The 25,141-nt window shown below is 41.9% G+C and overlaps 1 protein-coding gene across 1 annotated transcript; it reads left to right on the top strand.

Moving 5' to 3' along the window:
- Positions 1 to 385: 385 nt before the first annotated feature.
- Positions 386 to 8,146, top strand: fam89a (family with sequence similarity 89 member A). Its single transcript, XM_059982204.1, has 2 exons — positions 386 to 1,116; positions 5,610 to 8,146. The coding sequence occupies exons 1-2, from the start codon at positions 802 to 804 to the stop codon at positions 5,871 to 5,873; spliced, it is 579 nt and encodes a 192-aa protein (XP_059838187.1). The 5' UTR covers positions 386 to 801; the 3' UTR covers positions 5,874 to 8,146.
- Positions 8,147 to 25,141: the final 16,995 nt, after the last annotated feature.

Raw genomic sequence — 25,141 nt, 5'->3', positions numbered from 1 at the left:
GGATTCATGGCATAAAACGGTTGGGAATCCCTAGTTTACGAGCTTATCACTATTCTCTAAAGAACGGCTAAGGGGTACGTCCTTATTGAAGAACTTAGTTTTTTTAAAGGATAGATGTGTGGAAGATGATTTCACTGTGCCACCCACGGTCGACGTATAGCAGCCTCGTCTGAGTCAGAAGCTCTTGGATTCAAGATACATTTCAGACACTTGAGCGCTTGAAGCTGAACTGATCATCCTACTGCAGAATGAAAGAGATGCTACTCTGTCAAAATAAAAAGTGTAGTGCCCAGAATTAACTGAATATTCCAGCTCAGCGAACATTAACCTTGGAAGAAAGGGAGGACATATACATTTTAGTAGTCAAGGTTTTAATAATGGGAAAATATCAGGTGCTTATGTTCATTGCTCAAGCTCTGGGCCCAGAATAAGCACTTTGGCCGCTACATACACCATAAAATATATTTATCATCATCTTCCCGTAGAACTCACACTACACATGTCCTTGGCGGCTCTGAACCATTTTAGCCCTATACAGCACTTGCCCAATCAGATCGTCTCCCTTCTGATTGGCAGACATTCCAACCGATAGATATTGGGAATAGAGATAAATCATCCAATGAGAGCGGGGATTTCTGGGTCTCAGTCGGACAGCGGGCGACCGACGTCACGGTGATCGTTAAGTGCGCTAGGCGTCCGAAGGAGAGTTTAACGGCCGCTGCCTGAGGGAGGGTTGGTGCGCGTGCGCGGGATGTGAGTGAATGAGAGCCGCCCAGTCCCCAGAGAAACGGTGAAGGCGTGATGGACCCTCCCCCACTCCCTCATACCCAGCCGGAGCTGCCTCGGGAAGCGGCTGACATGGCCGGGAGGCAGGCGAACGGCGGGCCGGTGCCCAACACGACGTGCCTGCAGGGCTTGCCGCCCCTGCCCAAGAGCCTGAGCGGCCTGCTGAACTCGAGCGGCGGCTCGTGGCGCGAGATCGAGCGCGTGTACGCCAAGCGCTGCATGATCCAGGAGGACCTGAGCCGGGCCCGCAGTGCGGGCAGCCGGCGCGCCCAGCAGCCCAGCAAGCCGGCCAACCTGGACGCTGCCCTGGCCCTGCTCCGCAAAGAAATGGTGAGTTCAGGGTGCACCGGCATCCTGGGTACCCTGCCTGAGGACAGCCGGTGGTGGTAGAAGTGTGCCGTGGTGCTCCCTGTCCCTGGGGTGTCCTGCGGTGCTCCCTCAAACCTGTGATGCTAGTGGTGTGCTCCTTGCCCTTTTCTGTAACTTTGGAGGCGTACGATGCCTGTGTTTATTGCTGGCATTTGCCTTGTCCACCCCTGGAGGCGTGCCCTGTAGCTGCCTGTACGTGTCTGGACATTGAGTGGTTTCATTGTGGCACTTGGAGTTGTTCAGTATCAGAGCACGCTGTTATGAACCAGCAAGTTAAATTTCCCTTTGGGTGGAGCACAACGTACAGATGCATCATTTCATGGCTGATGTACATTCTGTGTGGAAGAAATAGAAACGTTTGCTGTTAAGACAGTTTTTCATATCAAACCTGAATTTGGTTTAATTGTCTCTGGGTGAGTTGTATCACAGGTAATGCTGAAGGTTAACTGCTGGGAACTAAGTGTTTGTTTTGGAGTGCAGTTATCATCCAATCACAAACATAGAGTTTCATACAAGTGAAGACAATAAATAAATACACCAATTAGCTAGTTTCTGACTTGTGGAAAATCAGTTTCCAGACAATTCTTAAAAAAAGTAATCCTTGTGTAACACACACACTACCTGTATACAAATACCAAAAGGCATTCAAATTTTTAAAAAATCAGTTCACCTAATGTATTCCAGATGTTTTAACAGGTCCAAATTCTTGGCACAATGTTTATCTTGTTGGAAGAAACAAACCCCAAGGCTAATTAAACAAGGAAAAAATCTGACATTTCTGTCTTATCATTCTCTGCATACCCTCTCTTGCATCCTAGACTAGGTTCAATTCTCAAAATACTCAGTATTAAAGCCTGGAAAAAGTTTAACCTTGTTATATACTTTAGCATTCATAGATTGGTTTTCCTTTAAGTTAAATTGCAAACACTTCACACTCGTAGGTGGTATAATAACTCTTGACTGGCCACTGCTGGGCATCCGCATCAGTTGGTTTCTATCCTCCTTTCCCTGTTTTCATCCCAAAATGGATGTTTTGTCCAGTATCAGTGAGCTCGTTCCCATTGATACACAGAAGTACATGGATCACTGGTTTCTATTTCCATTTGAGCTCTTTACAAACATGTTTCCCAAGGACTAGAAATATGGCTTGAAGCCACAATATGACCTAATGTTTAAAATAACATGGAACATAATGCCTTGGACAAACTACTGCTTCTGTTACTATGGAGAGAAGACTCGCCCTTGTTAGCTGCTTAATTGCTGCCATTTTTCCTGTCTCTCAACAGATTAAATTGTTTACTGCTCTTTAGATTCTCTCTTTGGGAATGTTTAATTCTTGTGTTAATTTCTCTATCACCAATTTCACTTTTCAGGATGAAGCCTTTCCCTTCCGTCCTGCTCCTTGAATTTCTGTGAAAAGGCTCTCTACTTTTTCTTTGTAGCTTTTGCTCAATCTTTTGAATATGATTTTCCTTGGTCTGATTTTTCCCAACTGTTTCCAAACACCTATTTGGGAAATTCTCCTGTTTGTTTATCAAAGTTAATTTTAATTGCAATTAAGATCATAGAAGCAGGTGTAGGGTCAGTACTCCTTAAACTCGTCTCATTGACGAGTTAATGGCTGAACTGTGATTTGGATTTATGGTAACACAGCAAATGCTGGAAGAACTTAGCAAGTCAGCCAGCATCTATGGAGGGAAATAAACAGTTGCTATTTTGGACTGACACTCTTCATTGGGTCTCGGTCCAGAATGTCAACAGTTTTAAACCTGTCAGTTATTGATATTTCTTTGAGGCTGATTCTGCTCGGAATTAACAAATGGCCCTAGATGGTGTTTCTGTGCTGTACAGCTCCCTAGCCCAACATGTCCATACTGACTTAATTGCCCATCTAGCACTTAGCCCATTTATCTGTATCTTTTTAGGACTTGCCTATTTAAGTGTCTGTCTAAATGATTCTTGAATGTAGTGATGGTATTTGACTTCATCAACTCTTTGTGTGGTATATTTCGTATATGAACCGCCTGTTTTTAAAAAGAACTTTCCCCTCAAGTCATTGCCTTGTTTTTGATGTAACTGAATTTCTCCTAAATGTCTTGTTGCTGCTAGATCCCAACCCAGATCATTTTGTCTCCTTTGTTTCATTTCAAATAATATTCAAGTTTCTTTCTTGCTCTGGTTCTACAATTACTTCTGCATTAAATATCTTGGCTCCTTGCATTCTCAACTGAATAATATTTATAGTATTCAGTTGAACTTAAATCCTTGCATATGCAGTAGGTATGATATCAATGGTATGCTGGTTACTTCACATTTGGTGTAGTTAAGTTAAAGTCTGTCCCGAGCCTTGTAGGCTCATCAGGCTGGTGCTTATGGCGGTTTCCATGGCGTGAAGCGACTGAGAGTACGAGAGTTCCCCCTCCCACGGATAGGACGCCAGCCTATCGCGAGGTTAACCCCCAGCATTTTAGCGGTACTTATTTTCAGCTGGGTGGACTGGAGCAATGTGTGGTTAAGTGTTTTGCTCAAGGACACAACATGCTGGCTCGGCTGGAGCTCTAATTCACGGCCTTCAGATCGCTAGTCCAACATCTTAACCACTTGGCCACGCGCCACACATAATTAGTGTGGTTGTACTTCATTTTGCAACACTGGGCTTAATGTAAGAATAGTTTTTAAGCATAGATGTGTATTTATATTTTGCACAGTTCTAGTAATTTGAGCAACCTGAATGGCTGAGTTGAGATCTAGTGCCATTAAAACTTCATAATAAATAAACTGTCACAGACCTTCAGTGAAGGCATTACTTCATCCAGTCTCTTATCTTGCAGTTTGTTCAGTTATTGGAGATCAATATATAATATGATCAGGGCCTTTATCTCTGTGACTGATATTCCTTATCTCAAGAAGCTTGCTGATTGCTTGAGTTCTACTACTCTTTTCCTCAAAGAATTAAGTCATTTCCTTAGATCAATAGTACCACTGTGCTATTGTACAAATGCAGCTGGCAACACACACAAAATTCTGGTGGAACACAGCAGGCCAGGCAGCATCTTCATCAGAGTCCTGACGAAGGGTCTCGGCCTGAAACGTTGACGGTGCTTCATCCTATAGATGCTGCCTGGCCTTCTTTGTTCCACCAGCATTTTGTGTCTGTTGCTTGAATTTCCAGCATCTGCAGATTTCCTTGTGTTTGCTTTTTGAAATCTTATGCTAATTTTATTTAAGGTCCTCTGTAGTCTGTTTTCCCAATTTCATGATCACAAAATGCTGATAACCATGTTTATACTTTTCTTGTAAGATCTCATTTTCTAGACTATTAAAGGTATATTTCTTCATCTTGATCTACATTCCCTTTATATATTAAATATATTTTAATACTTCTGATCTTAATTTTAATCATTGTTCCTGTAAGTTTGTTAGATGACTAAATAATGTGCACATAAGCACCTTAGAATGAATTTTTCACACCGTTGCTGTCTTGCATTTAATAACTACCCAATGGTGCTCTGCTGTCCTGTAACTTTTTTTTCTGATGGGTTAATTTGGGCCCAGATTGCCTTTATGCAGTTTCTGCAATTTTTGAAAAGGTTTGTGAGGGGAAATGGCCCAAGGTCATTGATAGTCACAAAGAAAACTAAGGTTTGGAAGATGTTGGTGCCTGTTACTGGGTTTGAAGCTTGGTGGTGAACTTGGGTTTTAAGGAAGAGAGTGAGGCACAGAAGCTTTTGAGGGAATTTGGGACAAGATGGCAGGATGGATAAAAGTTTGCAATGAAAGCTTGGAACAGATTTGTAGAAATAAAATTTAAGGAAGGAGAAGGAATTGATTTAAGTCTATCAATCTTTGCCCCTTTCCAGTTATTTGTTATGTAAAAAAGACTAGCAATCACAGATGGAATTTTTCTTTGTGATTCCACAGGTATTTGCCAGCAAGATGGTATGTTTGTCTGGAACGATTATTGGACCAAGTCTATAGTATGTTCTGGCAGATCCCTAGGGAAACAGGAAGTTTCATGGTCCAGGTTTGCTCCTTCTGATGCACAATATGGAGAGAGCTGGTGGGATTCGTTTAAAGGCAGTAGAAGCTTTTGCCTTCAGGATCTCTGGAAAAAGCTGGGTGTCTAGAAAAAAATCTTAGGGCTCAATCTTGTCTGGACCAGTTGTTTACACTTTCCAAGCTTGTTCTTCAGTTGTGGTAGAAAGCTGCGGAATTTTGTCTTTTTTCCAACTACCCCCTTTCTTGCTCCTCCCACCCCAATCCCTGCATCTTTGTGAAAAGTGGTGACTAGTTGCAAGAGCACAATTTATTTGATTTATTTATTTGATCTATTTCTCCTCCCAGTAAACTTCCTGTGCGTGCATTCATTTGAGTTTGTTTTAATGTGTCACGATTGAGCTAAGTGAAAGATGTATAAATCACTTAAATTCTATCTCCTTTTTTTAATATAACAGGTTGGTCTGCGCCAGTTGGATATGTCATTGCTCTGCCAGCTGTGGTCTCTTTATGAATCCATTCAGGAATATAAAGGAACAGCTGCAGCAAATTCTGATTGCTCCTATGGACTGGAAAATGGATACTTCGATGAAGAGGAAGAATATTTCCAGGAAAGTGTGGAAAATGGGAAAGCTGACAACTTGGAGACAAATCTCGCAGTGCCTAAAACTCTCAATTCCCGAGACCAGTGGATGCAGGATTCCTTTCACATTACCATATAGAGATGTTCTGCAGTTTTGGCCTTCACACTGTTTCTAACCAAATACCATTGTAGATTTTGGAAACAAGTTTAAGTGTGGGGGAGGGGCCCTCAATCTAATCTGGAGAGAAGATAGAATGGAAAGAAAGTTTTAGTAACAAGATTTCATTAGCCAAGTTAAGCAGTGTTAGTTGGCAGCATTGTACACATTCATGTAAAGATCATTTGATAAGATTGGTACTTAACTGTCTTTTACTCAAAAAGAGCAAATTGCTTTGAGCTAAATACTATTTATTTGTTTTTGGCTAATGCCAAAGCAGGGATTTAAGTTTATTGTTGGGGCCAGGCTTTTTTTTTCTAGATGCTGAAGCACTAGAGTTGGGCTGCTGTTGGTGGTCTTTGAGAAATCAAAATGGCAGGTTTAATTTTCAAGCTGAGCAAATGAGTTTGTAGGCCTGAACAATATAAACACTGTGATTACCATATTAAGGGCTGAGAACTTTTTCTTAAAATAATTACAAGATTATAGTCACAAAAGAATTAAACTAATCATTCTAGTCGTTTTGTATTGGAATGGAAGTCCACTCCCTGCCATGTGTAAATAAAATCCAGTTTTGCATGTCAGACTGTCCTGCCCTTGCTGTTTGCTGAGAGATAGTGGTTTTGGATTACAGTAAACTGGAAAGTGATTAAGCTTGGCAGTAAATTTGGAGTGTATTTATGTAAACATGAAGTAGGAATGAATCACACTGATAATTTTCTTTTGTTACATTTAACTTTGTGCTCTTGTTCTGCACTAATCCAGAAAAAAAATGTTTTTTTAACCTGGTCTTGTGATCCAAAACACACACACACTGCAAAATAACTTGTTGGCAAGCTGGAAAGTATAAAGCTGGTGTGAAAGAGTTCCTGGGAATTGTTTAGAAATAATGATTTAATATTAATTATTACAAAGATATAATAAAATATTTGCATAACTGCTAGTGAATAATAACAGAATAATTAGGTTAGCCCTGAGGTGGTTGTAAGAATGAGTTGATTATAGGATTATCTGAACTTATTAAAACAGCAATGTTTTGCTGCAGAATAAAATGTTTTCTGTGTAAAATAGGAGAGAACCAAATCCCTACAGTTAAACACAGTGCTGCTGGAATTGTCATCAGAACCAACCTCTTCCATCAAATCATAATTATTTTCATTTACTTTATTTTTCTAAACTTCTATTGCTAAGGTACTCTAGGGTTTTTAAAATAACAACAATCAAAGCCCAGCAAGAGTATACAAATTTAATTAATGAGATTAAGAGTTTTTATACCAAATTTAACTTGTTTTATTATATATGGAAGACAAACATGCAGCTAGGGCTACTTCACTTAGTGAACTTGATTAACTATACAGAGCCCTATATTGAAAATGCAGTTTCTTTCATGGTTTGCAAAGCTGTTTTTATAACAAGTCATTTTGTATCTTGAGGTTTGGTGTTTGAAATTATTAATTCAGCTTTTTTACTATTTCTAATTTATGAAGTTGGTGCAGAATTATATTAAAAGTTTTGTTTAGGACACTTTAAGAGGATAGAAAATCCAGTTCAATAACTTTTGCACAGCACTTTTGATTTTTTTTGGACTTGCATTTCAAGTGCTGACTATCTATATTAAGTTTTCAGACTAGGTACTTGTGCATGGCCTTTTGAGAGCAACTTGTTTTCCTTGAACATTGCAAGGGATTTAACATCACTTTATCACACTGACCACTAGAATGTTTTCAAAAAAGACAATGACACTTATGATCTATCATTTGTTCTTGCCTCCTACCCATTAACATTTAAGTTCTTAGTGCAATTTTAAGATTTCAGCTGTTGTATTTGTTATTTAAATGAACTGCAAAATCAACAAGTCTTCCAGTTTACTATACTGAATGTGTCCAGTGAAAGCAGGATTTTTATGCAGCTGGGACATTCAATTTAAAACATGCTTCTTGTCCATTTGCACTTGTATATTTCAAATGTTAGCTCTTGATTGCTTTGGAGTGGTTGTGGTTATGTGAGACTAATCTGCATGCATTGTAATAGGTTCAAAGCTGGGAAGAAAACACTTCGCATCATTAAATTTATTAGCAAAGAAAAATAGCAACCCTTGATGCCTAGCCTATTGTTGAAGGCACAAATATTGTGTATTTCACATTTTAAACCTATACTGTGATTTTTTTTTTAAACCTCACTTTTAAAGATGCAGTGACCAAATACAGAAACCATGGATGTTTTTTCTAAAGGATAATAAACCTAAACTGGTAACAGACATGTTTTTGGTTAAATTGTTTTGCATATGTGGATTTTTTGCATATTTTTACAAGGGGTTTGCTGTGGATGAAACAATAGTAGTGGAGGCATGAGGGAGATGTGATTCAATTTGGAGATAATAGTAACACACAAAAAATGCTGGAGGAACTCAGCACATCAAGCAGTGTCTATGGAAAGGAATAAATAGTTGACATCTTGGGCTTTTCTATAGACCCTGCCTGGCCTGTTTAATTCCTCCAGCATTAAGTGTGTGATACTCCAGATTTCCAGCATCTGCAGAATCTCTTGTGTTGGCGTCTAAAACCAGGGATCACAGTAAAGGTTAGGTATTTGCAGTATGACATATTTACTCCATACTTGAATGCTTCACCTGCATGTTAACTTTCAGTGGACAGAAGGATGCTCTCATACCTTCACACCAACATTTCCCAGTATATCAAAATTTTAAATAAAACTTTGGTTTGCACACTTAATTGAATGATCTTATATTTCTCCACATTGTATTTAATCTACCACATTTCTGCCCACTTTCTCATCTCATCAATATCCAGTTTTTATGTAGAGATGTAGTGTGGAATAGACCCATTTAGACCTTTGAGCCACACCACCAGCAACCCCTGATTTAACTCTACCTTAATCACAGGACAATTTACAATAACCTATTAAGTCTTTGGACTATGGAAAGAAACCTTTGCATTCCTGAGGGTGGGTGGGAGGCACACCGACTCATTTTAAAAGACACCTTGAAACCTCTCGTGTAACTTGTCTACTAATTGATTATTTCTCACTTGTCTGTGTTTGCATCTTGTCCTTTACATCTAACTGCTCAATCTACAAAGCTTTCCTCAAGTCTGTTTATTGTAATCAACAACAGCCTCAGTTTGTTTCCTCCCTATCTTGATATAAAATCATTCAATGTATTGTGAGCAAGACTATTCAATGATGTACTGTTCATGAATTTGTCACATGTACTATACATCACAGCATGTGAAACGTGTCACTTTGCATCAACATCCAATACAATCTAAGGATCTGCAGGGGTCAGTTTGTAAGTGTCGCCTTGCTTCTGGTGCCAACCCAGTATGCACGCAACTTACTAACCTGTACGTCTTGGAACGTGGTAAGAGGAAACTCGAGCATCCAGTGGAAACCCATGTACAAGCTCCCTACAGAAGTAGTGGGAAATGATCCCGGATCATGGGTTCTGTAAAGCATTATGATAGCTACCATACTGCCATGCACAACTTCATGCACTGTTATGTAAATAGAGAAATAATGAGTACAAATCATTTGTTATTCTGCCGTATCATCATAGGATGGCTTGGAATGGAACCATAGTTAGAGGTGCTACCTCATGTCTCCAGCAACCCAAATTCAATCCTGTCCTTGGATGCTATCTATGTAGAAATTGCATCTTCTCTCTGTGATGTAAAAGTTTATGCTAGTTGCTCTGGTTTTTCCTCTTTCTCAAAATGTGCTGATGGTTAATTGGCTACTGTAAATTCCTCCTTGGAGAAGGTTGGAGGTGGGGAAGAAGAGATAAGCTTTATTGGTAACATGTACATGTAAACATACAGTGAACTGTGTCGTTTGTGTCAAATCAGCAAGGATTGTGCAACTGCTGCCACAATTTGGGCTTTAACATAACTAACTCTAACTTGTGCATCATTGGACTGTGGGAGGAAACTCGTACGGTCATGGGGGAGAACATACAAATGCCTTACAAGGCAAGAGTCGAACTCTGATCTTACAAATGGTGTGGTAAAGCGTGCTAACCACTATATTACCATGCTGCCGCAAAGAAAGGTCCAAAGGATGTAAATGGACATAAAGCCCTGCAGCTTTTACTCTCTCATAAGGAAACAAGGTGAAGAGGAATGAGACTAACGGGATTATACTGTTGGTAGCCGGAATGGACCTGATGAACCAAATGGCTTCCATTTTCTAAGCAACCAGGAGCAAATTAATTGATTGGAACTGGGTTTGGTGGGTTTATTCTCTGAATGTTCCAGTTCTTTGTTTAAATCTAATGGTCGACCTTGGTTTAGGCAGGTACTGACGGGAAATAATCTGAGAGCCGGAACTGGTGATTAGCTAGAAGTTGATGTTCTCGATTTTTTTTAAAAAAGGTAAACCCAGCCTAATCCCAAGAATCATCATTTTTAGAGCAGGGTGTGACTTTTTTGTACAGTGAAAATCTTGCAGTTTTGCTTATTTTTACTATCGAATAGTGATGCTTTCTGATTTTAGAAAATACAGTATAGCTTAATTTTAGCATATTTCAAATGTTTTTTTTTTGGGGGGGGGCTGGTGTTTTCCTGTTTTTCTGTGTTGTGTCTTCCTGTTTGTGTTCCTGTTTTGATGGATCTCAACAGGGTGGATGTGGACAGGACATTTCCTCTTGTGGGGAAATCTAGGATTAATGGTACATCATAAACACTCTGCAGATGGTGGAAGCCCAGGGTAACATACACAATGCCGGAGGAAATGAAGAAGTCCGATGAACAGTCCCGTCTCGAAACATTGACTCTTTAGATGCTGCCTGACCAGAGTCGCTCCAGCATTTTGTGCTTGTTACTTTAGAATTACTCGTCACAGAAGAATAAGAGACTGCCCTCTTAAAGACCGCAATGAAGTAGTCTTTTCCTTCAGAGGGTAGTGAGTTTTTGGAACTGTTAATAAGAGTGGAAGAAGCAGAATATCTTAAAGCAGAGTTAGAATTTATGAGAAAGAATAAAAGATATTGAAAGTAGACAGGAATGCAGAATTAAGGCTACATTTTGATGAACTAGGATCTAATTGAATGGCGGGGTAGATCGGAGGGGCCGAGTGTCCTAGTCATCCTGATTTATTTGTTCATTTATATGTGCTGGAAAGGGTAGCCAGCAATTAATTTCATGTATAAACAGCTGTAAGGGATGCTAGCAAAATCTAACACACATTCATCTATTGTCCCTGCAAGGGATAATAAAGCAGATAGGAATAAATGTTAGAGCAAAGAGAGAGGTTTAATGACTATTTAAGGGAAAAGACAACTTTAAGGGAATTCCAGAGATTACTGTCTTGGCAAGTAAAGGCACAACTGCTAATGATGTGATAAGATCTTGGAATGATAAAGAGCCAATGTTTGAAGGAACACATTTCAGACAGGACTAGAATTTGCAAAAGCAAGCTGAGCGAGCTTTCAAGCAATTTAAAAATGCAGGAGGAGAAAACAGGAAGTCGCTGATCTCTAAAATGTTCTCCATTATAAAATGTCTCCATTAACTCTTGTATTCACTGTAACAACAGTGTTGGAGTGAGAGAATTTACAGATAAGGTGCCAATTAAACAGATTTGATTTGTCCTGGAATGGTTCAAGGTTCCCGAGGTGTCAGCCGTGCGTATTCTGGCGAGAACATAATTTTTCATCTCGTTTCTGACTTAAGCCTTGCAGAGGGATTGGGAGAGAAGTGCGAGATTGATTTTAAAGTAGGTTAAAGGGTTGGCACAACATTGTGGGCCAAATTGCTTGTACTGTGCTGTATTGTCCTTTCCAAGTTCTGACTGCAGTAGTCATGTAGCTCGTCCATTTGTGTTTCTGCTCAGTGTTGACTTCCCGATGTTGATTTGGCAGGGCGAGAGGGCAGAAGGAAGGTCTAAGAGACTTGGTTGTGAAAATCTTTTTTAAAAATGTCAAGGACGAGAGATTAGGCTGGAGATAATAACTTGTGTGGTATTAGACTTTTACCAGCCAAAGACTTTAAGTTGTCCAAGGCTTTCTTCCAGTACATTGTGTACCTGTATAGCTCGCTAATAGCATGCATACAATTCTGTAAATGTTCTTAATAACAAAATTACAAAAAAGGTGCAAAATGTATTATTTATAATTTGTTTAGATTCAGATTTATTTATCTCATGTTAATGGAATTTTTCCGCGTTTTCATTGTTTTCTGAGCAAACTGTACAGATGGGTAGTTGAATGGTGCCATCTAGTGGAAGGCACTGCAAATGAACCTGTAAAATCAACTGGAATGCGGAGACTCCAAACTTACAACACACAAAATGCTGGAGGAACTCAGCAAATCTGGCAGACTGGGAATAAACAGTCGACATTTCACGTTGAGATCCTTCATCTGTACTGGAAAAGAAGGGATAGGAGTCAATAAGAAAGTGGCATGTAAAACTTTGCTCTGATCAAAAAGTCGTTTAACTTTTTTTATAGCACGCTGATTCCCTTTTTAGCAAGCATACAGTTCTGTAAATGTTCTTAATAACAAAATTACAAAAAAAGGTGCAAAATATATTATAATTTGTTTAGATTCAGATTTATTTATCTCATGTTAATGGAAATATGCAATGAAATAAATTGTTCAAAGTAAATTTATTATCAAAGAGTATGTATATATGTGTGTGTGTATATCACAGTAAATATCAAGAAACATAACAGAATCTACACACAACAAAGATGAATAAAACACTAATATGCAAAAGACAACTGTGTAGAGACAAAAAGAGAAAACATTACCATAATAATAAATACATAAACAATTTCAAGAACATGAGTTACAGAATCTTTGAAAGTGAGTCCATTGATTGTGGAATCAGTTTAGTAACCATTCAATTGTGTTAATCATTCAGAAATCTGATGGCAGAGAGGAAGAAGTTCCTAAATTGTTGAGTGTGTTAAGGCCATACCAAGTTCCCTCAAACTCCTAATGAAGTAGAGCTGTTGGAAATGCTGCATTTGTGATTGTATCAAAGTGTTGGGTGCAGGATAGATTGAGATTTCCCTTTCTGAAGTCCACAATCAATCCCTTGGTCTTACTGGTTGAATGCAAGGTTGTTGTTGAAACACCACTCAATGAGCTGAACTACCTCACTCCTGTATGCTACCTCATCACCAGCTGAGAATCAGTTATTTGTCTCGCGAAAAAGGTTTTTTAAAATTTTGTAAGATATTATTGATTCTGTGTCAACCCAGATACCTGCACATTTTAATTAAAATCAGGTTTATTATCACTGACATATATTGTGAAATTTGGGGCAGCAATACATTACAAGACATTAAATATTATTATAAGCTACAATAAAAGCAAATAGTGCAAAAGAGTAGTGAGGTACAATCCAGAAATCTGATGGCCGAAGGGAAGAAGCTATTCCTAAAACATTGAATGTGTCTCTTCATGTTCTGTACCTCCTCCCCGATGGTAGTAATGAGAAGAGGGCTTAGCCTGGGTGGTGAAGATCCTTATCTAAGAAAGAAAATGCTGGCATCAGAGAGGGTCCAGAGAAGGTTCATCAGAACTATCCCAGAAATTAAAGGGTTAATAATGTGTGAGGAGCATTTGATGGCCCTAAGCCTGTACTTACTGGAATTTAGGAGAACAGGGGAGATCTCATTGAAGCCTATCAAACTTTGAAAGGCCTAGATGGAGCGGACATAGAGAAGATGTGGGGGAGGTGGGTGGCCTAAGACTAGAAGGCACGCATTGTCGTAGCGGCCATCGTTGGAGTGGGATGGCCTTGGCTCAATCAGGCTTCGGCGAGAAACAGGCAGTGGTGAGGATAGGTTCTGGTAAGTTTCTGTTTTTCTTTTTTTTGTTCAGACTAGAGAATATGCCAGGCAGGATGTTGGAATGCTCCTCTTACAGGATGTGGGAAGTCAGGGAGCTCCTAACAGACTGCTTTAGGGAACTGGAGCAGGAGCTGGATGACCTCCGGATCATTCGGGAGACTGAGCAGTTTACAGATGGTAGCTTCCTGGAGGTAGTTACACCTAAGGAGCAGGGCACAGGTAATTGGGTTACCATCAGGTGAGGAAAGGGAAAGGGGCAGGTAGTGCAGGGTTCCCCTGTGGCCATTCCCCTCCAAAACAGGTATACTGATTTGGATACTGTTGGGGGGGGGGGGGGGATGGCTTACTTGGGACAAGCTGCGACAGCCGGGTCTCTGGCACTGAGTCTGGTTCTGCAGTGCAGAAGGGAGGGAGGAAGAAGAGGAGATTAGTAGTGATAGGGGACTCCATGGTCAGGGGTACAGACAGGAGATTCTGTGGTCATGACAGAGACTCCTGGATGGTTTGTTGACTCCCGGGTTCCAGGGTCAGGGACGCCTCTGATCGTGTGCACAGCATTCTGAGGTGGGAGGGTGATCAGCCAGATGTTGTGGTACACATCAGTACCAATGACATAGGTAGAAAGAGTCAGGAGGTCCTGAAGAGTGAGTACAGAAGAGTGAATGGTAGGAAGTTGAAAAACAGGACCTCGAGGGTGGTAATCTCAGGATTGCTACCTGTGCCACGTGCCAGTGAGGGTAAGAGTAGGACGCTCTGGAGGATGGACACGTGGCTGAGGAGCTGGTGTAGGGGGCAGGGTTTCAGATTTCTAGATCATTGCGACCTCTTCTGGAGCAGGTGGGACCTGTACAAGAGAGACGGGTTACACCTGAACTACAAGGGGACCAATATACTTGCAGGGAGGTTTGCTAGTGTTATTGGGGAGGGTTTAAACCAGATTTGCAGGGGGATGGGAACCAGAGTGCCAGAGCAGATAGTGGAACGGGGGTAAAAATAAATGATGTTAGTAGTTCATGCAAAGTCACAAATAGTAAGGTTGTGTGTGGTGGTAACAATCTTCTGAGGTGTGTATATTTTAATGCAAGGAGTATTGTGGGAAAGGCAGACGAGCTGAGGGCCTGGATTGACACATGGAATTATGACATCATAGCCATTACCGAAACTTGGCTACAGGAGGGCAGGACTGGCAGCTCAATGTTCCAGGGTTCTGATGTTTCAGAAGTGATAGAGGCAGAGGGATGAAGGGTGGAGGAGGGTGGCTTTGCTAGTCAGGGAAAATATTACAGCAGTGCTTCAGCAGGACAGATTAGAGGGCTTGTCTACTGAGGCCGTATGGGTGGAGCTGAGAAACAGGAAAGGTATGACCACATTAATGGGGTTGTATTATAGACCACCCAATAGTCAGCGAGAATTGGAGGAGCAAATCTGCAGAGAGATAACAGACAACTGCGGGAGACAGAAAGTTGTGATTGTAGGGGATTTTAATTTTTCACACATTGATTGGGACTCCCATATTGTTAAAGGTCTAGATGGGTTAGAGTTTGTAAAATGTGTTCAGGAAAGTTTTCTAAATCAATATATAGATGTACCAACTAGGGAGGATGCAATATTATCTCCTATTAGGAAATGAGTTAGGGCAGGTGACGGAAGTGTGTGTAGGGGAACACTTTGGTTCCAGTGATCGTAACACCATTAGTTTCAACTTGATGATACTAAGCCGATGATACTAAGGTAGGAGCTGTTGTGGATAATGAGGTGGGTTTTCAAAGCTTGCAGGGAGATTTATGCCGGTTAGAAGAATGGGGTGAACGTTGGCAGATGGAGTTTAATGCTGAGAAGTGTGAGGTTCTACATTTTGGCAGGAATAATTCAAATAGAACATACAGGGTAAATGGTAGGGCATTGAGGAATGCGGTGGAACAGAGAGATCTAGGAATAACAGTGCATAGTACCCTGAAGGTGGAGTCTCACGTAGATAGGGTGGTGAAGAAGGCTTTTGGAACGCTGGCCTTTATAAATCAGAGCATTGAGTACAGAAGTTGGGATGTAATGTTAAAATTGTACAAGGCATTGGTAAAGCCAAATTTGGAATATTGTGTACAGTTCTGGTCACCGAATTATAGGAAAGATATCAATAAATTAGAGAGAGTGCAGAGACGATTTACTAGGATGTTACCTGGGTTTCAGCACTTAAGTTACAGAGAAAGGTTGAACAAGTTAGGTCTCTATTCATTGGAGCGTAGAAGGTTGAGGGGGGATTTGATCGAGGTAATTTTGAGAGGGATAGATAGAGTTGACGTGAATAGGCTGTTTCCATTGAGCGTAGGGGAGATTCAAACGAGAGGACATGATTTAAGAGTTAGGGGGTAAAAGTTTAAGGGAAACACGAGGGGGTATTTCTTTACTCAGAGAGTGATAGCTGTGTGGAATGAGCTTCCTGTAGAAGTAGTAGAGGCCAGTTCAGTTGTGTCATTTAAGGTAAAATTGGATAGGTATATGGACAGGAAAGGAGTGGAGGGTTATGGGCTGAGGGCGGGTAGGTGGGACTAGGTGAGATTAAGAGTTCGGCACGGACTGGGAGGGCCGAGATGGCCTGTTTCCGTGCTGTGATTGTTATATGGTTATATGGTTGATCATGGATAAAGATAGATCTGGTCCTCAGGTTGAGGTTCTAAACTGGAAAAAGGCCGAATTTGAAGAAATGAGAAAGGATCTAAAAAGTGTAGATTGGGACAGGTTGTTCTCTGGCAAGGATGTAGTGGGAGGCCTTCAAAGGAGAAATTTTGAGAGTTTGTATGTTTCTGTCAGGGTTAAAGGCAAAATGAATAAGAATAAGGAACCTTGGTTCTCGAGAGATATTGGAACTCTGATAAAGAAGGTGAGAGAGATATATAACATGTATAGGCAACAGGGAGGAAATAAGATGCTTGAGGAGCATAAAACAAATAAGAAAATACTTAAGAAAGAAAGGAGGGCTAAAAGAAGACATGAGGTTGCTTGGCAGTCAGGGTGAAGGATAATCCTAAGAGCTTCTACAGGTGTATTAAGAGCAAAAGGATAGTAAGGGATAAAATTGATCCTCTTGAAGATCAGAGTGGTCGGCTATGTATGGAACCAAAAGAAATGGGAGAGATATTAAATGGGTTTTTTTGCATCTGTATTTACTAAGGAAACTGGAATGGAGTCTATGGAAACAAGGCCAACAAGTAGGGAGGTTATGGAACTTATACAGATTAAAGAAGAGGAGGTGCTTGCTGTCTTGAGGCAAATCAGAATAGATAAATCCCCAGGACCTGATAAGGCATTCCCTCGGACCTTGAAGGAGACTAGTGTTGAAATTGCAGGGGCCCTGGCAGAAATATTTAAAATGTTGATATCCACGGGTCAGGTGCCGGAGAATTGGAGGATAGCTCATGTAGTTCTGCTGTTTAAAAAAGGCTCAAAAAGTAAGCTGGGAAATTATAGGCCAGTAAGTTTGACATCGGTAGTAGGTAAATTATTGGAAGGAGTACTAAGAGATAGGATCTACAGTATTTGGATAGACAGGGACTAAATAGAAAATGTCAGCATGGCTTTGTGCGTGGTAGGTCATGTTTAACCAATCTATTAGTGTTTTTCGAGGAAGTTACCAGGAAAGTGGATGAAGGGAAGGCAGTGGATGTTGTCTACATGGACTTCAGTAAGGCCATTGACAAGGTCCCACATGGGAGATTTAGTTGCTAGATGGTATATGTGGTGAGGTAGTAAATTGGATTAGACATTGGCTCAATGGAAGAAGTCAGAGAGTGGTAGTGGAGGATTGTTTCTCTGAGTGGAGGCCTGTGACTAGTGGTGTGCCACAGGGATCAGTGTTGGGTCCATTGTTATTTGTCATCTATATCAATGATCTGGATTATAATGTGGCAAATTGGATCAGTAAATTTGCTGATGATACAAAGATTGGAGGTGTAGTGGACAGTGAGGAAGGTTTTCAAAGCTTGCACAGGGATTTGGTCTAGTTGGAGGAATGGGCTGAAAAATGGCAGATGGAGTATATGCGGACATGTGTGAGGTATTGCACTTCAGAAGGTCAAACCAGGGTAAAACGTAAAAGGTAAATGGTAGGACACTGAGGAGTGCAGTAGAACAGAGGGATCTGGGAGTACAGATACATAATTCCCTAAAAGTGGTGTCACAGGTGGATAGGGTCGTAAAGAGAGCTTTTGGTACATTGGCCTTTATAAATCAGAGTATAAGAGTTAGAATGTAATGATGAGGTTGTTTAAGACATTGGTGAGACTGAATCTGGAGTATTGTGTGCAGTTTTGGTCACCTAATTACAGGAAGGATATTAATAAGGTTGAAAGAGTGCAGAGAAGGTTTACAAGGATGTTGACGGGACTTGAGAAACTGAGTTACAGAGTTATAGGTTCGGACTTTATTCCCTGGAGCGTAGGAGAATGAGGGGAGATTTGATAGAGGTATATAAAATTATGATGGGTATAGATAGAGTGAATGCAAGCAGGCTTTTTCCACTGAGGACAGGGGAGAAAAAAACCAGAGGTTATGGGTTAAGGGTGAAGGGGGAAAAGTTTAAAGGGAACATTGGGGGGGGGGGCTTCTTCACGCAGAGAATGGTGGGAGTGTGGAATGAGCTGCCAGATGAAGTGGTAAATGCGGGCTCACTTTTGACATTTAAGAAAAACTTGGACAGGTACATGGATGAAAGGGGTTTGGAGGGATATGGCCCCGGTGCAGGTCAGTGGGACTAGGCTGAAAAATGGTTTGGCACAGCCAAGAAGGGCTAAAGGGCCTGTTTCTGTGCTGTAATGTTCTAAGGTTCTATCAGAATAGAAGTATGTCCTTTTACGATAGAAATGAGGGATTTTTTTAGCCAGAGTGATGAATCTGTGGAATTCATTACAGGTCAAGTTATTGAATATAGTAAACGCAGAGGCTCTCGATTAGTAAGGGTGCCAGAAGTTATGGGGAGAAAGCAGCAGAAGGTATCTGAGAGGAATAATGAATCAGCTATGTTGGAATGGTGGTGCAGACTTGATGAGCTCAATGACTTAATACTGTTCCTATGTATTATGGTAAGCTAGCAATCTCAATTCTCTACTGACCAGCCTCCTCCTCAGCTCTGCCTATCTCTAACTCTGCTGTCAGCACACGCATTTCAACCAGATCAATTTATCATTCACTCAACTGACCTGCATTGGCTCACGGTCTAAAAACATCTCATTTTGAAAAGTTACCAATTTTAAATCCAAACAAGCACACACACACACAGCAGCTTTTAACTTTGTCTAGGTACTTGGTGCAAGAAGAAAGAGGGGTGTTGTTGGGAATGGGCAAGGGAACCGAATACAGGGAGCTAAAATAGGGGATAAAAGTATGGAAAGCTGGCAGAGACTCAGTGGGCTGAATGAACTAACTCATTCTGAATTATAAAACATAAGAAGGAAAAAAATTCCAAACCCTAGACTTCGTAGATGCTGGAAATTCAGAGCAACATGCACAATATGCTGGAGGAACTCAGCAGGCCACACAGTATTCATGGAGGGGAATAAACATTGATGTTCAGTCAGAGACCCTTCAGCAGCGTACAGATAACAACATCCAGAAAATGTCATCAAAATTGTACTAATTCAACCTGTTCATGGACATGTAGAGAATGTGTGGGGAGAGAATTCAAAGTGCAGAGATGCAAAGGGACTTGGGAGTCCTTGTGCAAGATACCCTAAAGGTTAACCTCCAGACTGAGTTGGTGGTGAAGAAGGCGAATGCAATGTTGGCATTCATTTCTAGGGTATTGAATATAAGAGCCGGGATGTGATACTGAGGCTCTATAAGGCACTCGTGAGACCACACTTGGAGTATTGTGTGCAGTTTTGGGCTCCTTGTTTTAGAAAGGATACACTGACATTGGAGAGGGTTCAGAGAAGATTCACATGAATGATTCCAAGAATGAAAGGGTTACCATATGAGGAACATCTGGCAGCTCTTGGGCTGGATGAGGAGGGATCTCATAGAGACATTCGGAATGTTAAAAGACCTGAACAGATTAGATATGGCTGTTATTTCCCATGGTAGGGAAGTCTAGGACAAGAGGGCACAACTTCAGGGTCAAATGAGTTCATTTAGAACTGAAATGTGGAGAAATTACTTTAGTCAGAGGGTGGTAAATCTATGGAATTTGTTGCCATGAGTGACTGTGGAGGCCAAGTCATTGGGTGCGTTTAAGGCAGAGATAGATAGGTTCTTGATTAGCCAGGGTATCAAAGGGTATGGGGTGAAGGCAGGGGAGCGGGGATGACTGGAAGAATTGGATTAGCCCATGATTGAATGGTGGAGCAGACTCGATGGGTCAAATGGCCGGCTTCTGCTCCTATATCTTATGGTCTTATGGTCACCAGAGACATGCTGTTGCTATGATCCCTGGGCTTCTTTGAACAATCTGTGCCCTGTATTAAAGAGAGTAACTGCAAGTGGAAGGTGTTCTTTTCGAAACATAGCAGCCGATTGACTTGCCATGAAGTCTCATTCAGCAATGATGAGATTAGTCACTGGAGACATGGAAGACTGCGCGAGCTGGAACTGGGAACAACAAAAGATCTGCTGGAAGAACTCAGTGGGTCAAGCAACATCTGGGAGAGGAAAGGAATTGTCAATGTTTGGGGTCATGCCCTGTAATATTGACTACAGTATTCCTAGAGTTCTTCCAGCAGATTGTTTGTTGCATGACACTAGTTAAGTTTCAAGATTGTTTATTGTCATTCATCCAGTACGCAACTGTGAAGAACAAAATGATTGTTACTCTGGATCTGATGCAGCATATACACAAAAAACATAATAAATATAAATACATTGTAGTAGTGCGATAACTCGAGTCCAGTAAGACGCTCTCCTAAGCGGTTGTCTATTGGTGGGTCCTCAGATAGCTGTAGAGGCTGATCCAGGATCCACATATTTTGTTAGGGTGGATTCCCTTATAAACACATACAATTAGCTCATATACTTATTGTACATAACATTGCACTAGGAGCAGGAGTATCTGACAGAAAATGATAAACTGGCGGTGGTGGGGTGTGTTTGTAGGTAGAGCTGTTGATTAGCCTTACTGCATGGTGAAAGTAACTGTTTTTGAGTCTGGTGGTCTTGGCATGGATGCTGATTAACCTTCTCCCTGATGGGAGTGGGACAAAGAGTCCATGAACAGGGTGGGTGGAATCTTTCATGATAATTCTGGCCTTTCTGTATATACTTTATGTCCTTGATGGTGGATAGGCAGGTGCTGGTGATGTATTGGGAATTTTTAAGCCTTCCTTTGTTGAAAGAAAAAGGGAGAATGGGATACAGGGAGAACGTGAGATTAATCCACTAAATGTACACTAACACTGACTGGTTGGCCGGAGCAGCCTGCTTTCACTGTTACAATTTTGATGGTGTTTTAGGAATACTGTATCCTTTTCCAGAATTATTTTGCAAAGCAGAGGGGCAAATTGTTTAATTTCATGATGACCTCCTGCCACTTGTAAATTCTAGGTGGCACGGTAGCATAGCAGTTAGCACAATTGCCTTACGGCACCAGCTATCACTGATCTGGATTCAATTCCCGCCACTGTCTGTAAGGAGTTTGTATGTTCTCCCCATGACCGTGTGGGTTTCCTCTGGGGGCTCCAGTTTCCTTCCACAGTTCAAAGATGTACAGGCTAGGGTTAGGAAGTTGTGAGCATGCTGCATTGGCGCAGAAAGTATAGCAATGCTTGTGAGCTGCCCCCAGCACAGTCCTTACGTCATTGACACAAAATGATGCATTTCATTGTATGTTTTTATGTACATGTGGCAAATAAAGCAAATTTTTAATTCAAGATCTTTATCTTGAATTAGTAACTAGTCCATTCAGCCCATTGAATTTATGCTGACTCTCAGTAATTCCTTTAAACACCACTCCCACTTGTCCCCTGTGATCAGTTCTCTTGCATAATTTCATCAACAGTCTCTGTTTTTCCTGCCAGTCACCTACCCTACACTTGCAGTGATAACAGAGGCCGATCAACCTCCACATGTTTAGATTAGTTAGCATTCAGTTGCCACTTTATTAGGCACACCTGTACACCTGCTCATAACGCAAATATCTAATCAGCCAATCATGTGGCAGTGGCTCACTGCATAAAGGCATGCAGACATGGTCAGGCAGTTCAGACCAACCTCAGAATAGAGAAGAAATGTGATTGCAGTGACTTTGACCGTGAGATGACTATTGGTGTCAGATGGGGTGGTTTGACTATCTCCGAAACTGAGTCGTAACTATGTGTGTTTTTTTTTACTGTACTGGATTGTAACTATATGAGCTGTGTGTGACTGTACTGGATCGTAACTACATATGCTGTGTGTGACTGTACCGATCGTAGCTATATGAGCTGTGTGAGACTGTACTGGATTGTAACTACATATGCTGTGTGTGACTGCACAGATCGTAGCTACATGTGCTGTGTGTGAGTGTATGTACAGTATTTCACACCTTGGCTCCAGAGAATGATATTTCGTTTAGCTGTATACGTGTGTGTAGTTGAATAAATTTGAATATGATCTTGAACTTGGCTTAATGTGTTGGATTGGGGCGTAGATTTGCTGTTGTTTTTGTAGTTTATCTTTCTTATGCTTGCTTTTGTTGTTATATAATCGCCTATAGTCTGGACACTTCAGTGGTTCCATTGCTAATACCTCCCGTACCTAATACCGTGGCGATTGAGTGTATGTCCCTGGTCTGCTGCTGCTGTCACTCATCCATCTCAGGGTCAGGTTCAACAAGTTGTGCATTCAGGGGTGCTCTTCTGCACACCTCTGTTGCATCTGTCACCTTGGACTCATCTGTCCATTCTCCTCTGACCTCTCTCATTAACAAAAACTACCACTCTCTGGATTTTTTTTTTTTGTTTTTTGTACCACTCTCTATAAACTCTAGAGATTGTTGTGCATGAAAGTCCCAGATCATACTCAAACCATCCCATCTAGCACCAACAATTATTCCACAATGGAAGAGTCTAAGATCCCATTTCTTCCCCATTCTGATGTTTGGCCTGAATAACAACTGAACCTCTTGACCATGTCTGCATGCTTTTATGCACGGAGCTACTGCCACATGATTGGCAGATTAGATATTTGCAATAACGAACAGGTGTACCTAACAAAGTGGCCACTGAGCACACACGTGATTGGTCAGTGTGTCTTTCAGTTGCCTCTGTATTTTTCTGGAAACCTCTTGGTTTCAGTAACAGGTATCATGTTACTTAAATCCAACTATTTAATTGGTTACCAGAATTTATTGTTATTAGTGGTATGTCATCAGACCATCTTTGTTCTATTTTTCCTGAGGCTCTCCCCACGCCCCACCACCTCCTGCCCCGCTCTTCTCCACTTGTCTCCTCTCTATCTTTGATACCTGTGGAAGGGAAGTTATTTTACTTCCCTTGTATTCTTTGCTCCTGTAACACTTGATAAGATGATTGTAAGCAACAAATTTTGTGCCTCATTTCTGAGTAGCGAAGAACCTTTAGGTCAGAAAGCCATCAGGAACCTACAGACGTAAGAGTTTAGATTTGACTTCAGTTTGCAGATTGCTCAATTTGATGCAAAGACACAAGTCTGCAAATGCTGTAATCTGAAGCAAAACAAAACTGCTGGAGGACCTCAGTGGGGGAATTGTTCATTTCCCTCCACAGATGCTGCCTGACCCACAGAGTGACTCAGGTGTTCAGATTTCAATTTATTTATCGCTTGTACTTTGAAACATAGAGTGAAAAGTGTTGATTGCGTTAACAGTCTTGAGGATGTGCTGGGGACAGTCTGTGCAGTTACCCTGCATTGTTATTAGTTTACCTTGTTCTACCTCAATGCACTGATCTATTTGAACAATATGGAAGACGAGCTTTTCACTGTATTCTGTTACCTGTTACACTTGTAAACCAATACAAACACCAATATAATGCAGATCTAGTTTTGGAATAGAATTCACTCTACAGAAATTGATTTATAACTTTTTAATATTTAAACCAAACTTAAGTTTGTCCTTGAGGGTTTATTTTTAAAGAACAGAACATGCCTGCTCCAGCCAGAGTTGAGGATGCAATCCAACAGAGGTACACCTCCTCCCTTGCCCCCATTCAGGGCCACAAACAGATGTACACCTCCTCCCTTGCCCCCATTCAGGGCCGCAAACAGATGTACACCTCCTCCCTTGCCCCCATTCAGGGCCGCAAACAGATGTACACCTCCTCCCTTGCCCCCATTCAGGGCCGCAAACAGATGTACACCTCCTCCCTTGCCCCCATTCAGGGCCGCAAACAGATGTACACCTCCTCCTTTGCCCCTATTCAGGGCCGCAAACAGATGTACACCTCCTCCTTTGCCCCTATTCAGGGCCGCAAACAGAGGTACACCTCCTCCCTTGCCCCCATTCAGGGCCGCAAACAGATGTACACCTCCTCCCTTGCCCCCATTCAGGGCCGCAAACAGATGTACACCTCCTCCTTTGCCCCCATTCAGGGCCGCAAACAGATGTACACCTCCTCCTTTGCCCCCATTCAGGGCCGCAAACAGATGTACACCTCCTCCCTTGCCCCCATTCAGGGCCGCAAACAGATGTACACCTCCTCCCTTGCCCCTATTCAGGGCCGCAAACAGATGTACACCTCCTCCTTTGCCCCTATTCAGGGCCGCAAACAGAGGTACACCTCCTCCCTTGCCCCCATTCAGGGCCGCAAACAGATGTACACCTCCTCCCTTGCCCCCATTCAGGGCCGCAAACAGATGTACACCTCCTCCCTTGCCCCCATTCAGGGCCGCAAACAGATGTACACCTCCTCCTTTGCCCCCATTCAGGGCCGCAAACAGAGGTACACCTCCTCCCTTGCCCCCATTCAGGGCCGCAAACAGATGTACACCTCCTCCCTTGCCCCCATTCAGGGCCGCAAACAGATGTACACCTCCTCCTTTGCCCCCATTCAGGGCAGCAAACAGAGGTACACCTCCTCCCTTGCCCCCATTCAGGGCCGCAAACAGATGTACACCTCCTCCCTTGCCCCCATTCAGGGCCGCAAACAGATGTACACCTCCTCCTTTGCCCCCATTCAGGGCCGCAAACAGAGGTACACCTCCTCCTTTGCCCCCATTCAGGGCCACAAACAGAGGTACACCTCCTCCCTTGCCCCCATTCAGGGCCGCAAACAGATGTACACCTCCTCCTTTGCCCCCATTCAGGGCCGCAAACAGAGGTACACCTCCTCCCTTGCCCCCATTCAGGGCCGCAAACAGATGTACACCTCCTCCCTTGCCCCCATTCAGGGCCGCAAACAGATGTACACCTCCTCCTTTGCCCCCATTCAGGGCAGCAAACAGAGGTACACCTCCTCCCTTGCCCCCATTCAGGGCCGCAAACAGATGTACACCT

This window comes from Hypanus sabinus, chromosome 10 (assembly GCF_030144855.1).
Source record: "Hypanus sabinus isolate sHypSab1 chromosome 10, sHypSab1.hap1, whole genome shotgun sequence".
Lineage (NCBI taxonomy): Eukaryota > Metazoa > Chordata > Chondrichthyes > Myliobatiformes > Dasyatidae > Hypanus > Hypanus sabinus.
The sequence above is the reverse complement of the archived record's forward strand: the minus strand, read 5'-3'. Positions and strand labels throughout refer to the sequence as shown.

What these genes read in the sequence shown, in the direction of transcription:
- fam89a (XM_059982204.1), top strand. Translation starts at nt 802, where the DNA reads ATGGACCCTCCCCCACTCCCTCATACCCAGCCGGAGCTGCCTCGGGAA. An exon ending in CCCTGCTCCGCAAAGAAATG is followed by an intron (nt 1,117 to 5,609) that starts GTGAGTTCAGGG and finishes TTAATATAACAG; the next exon opens with GTTGGTCTGCGCCAGTTGGA.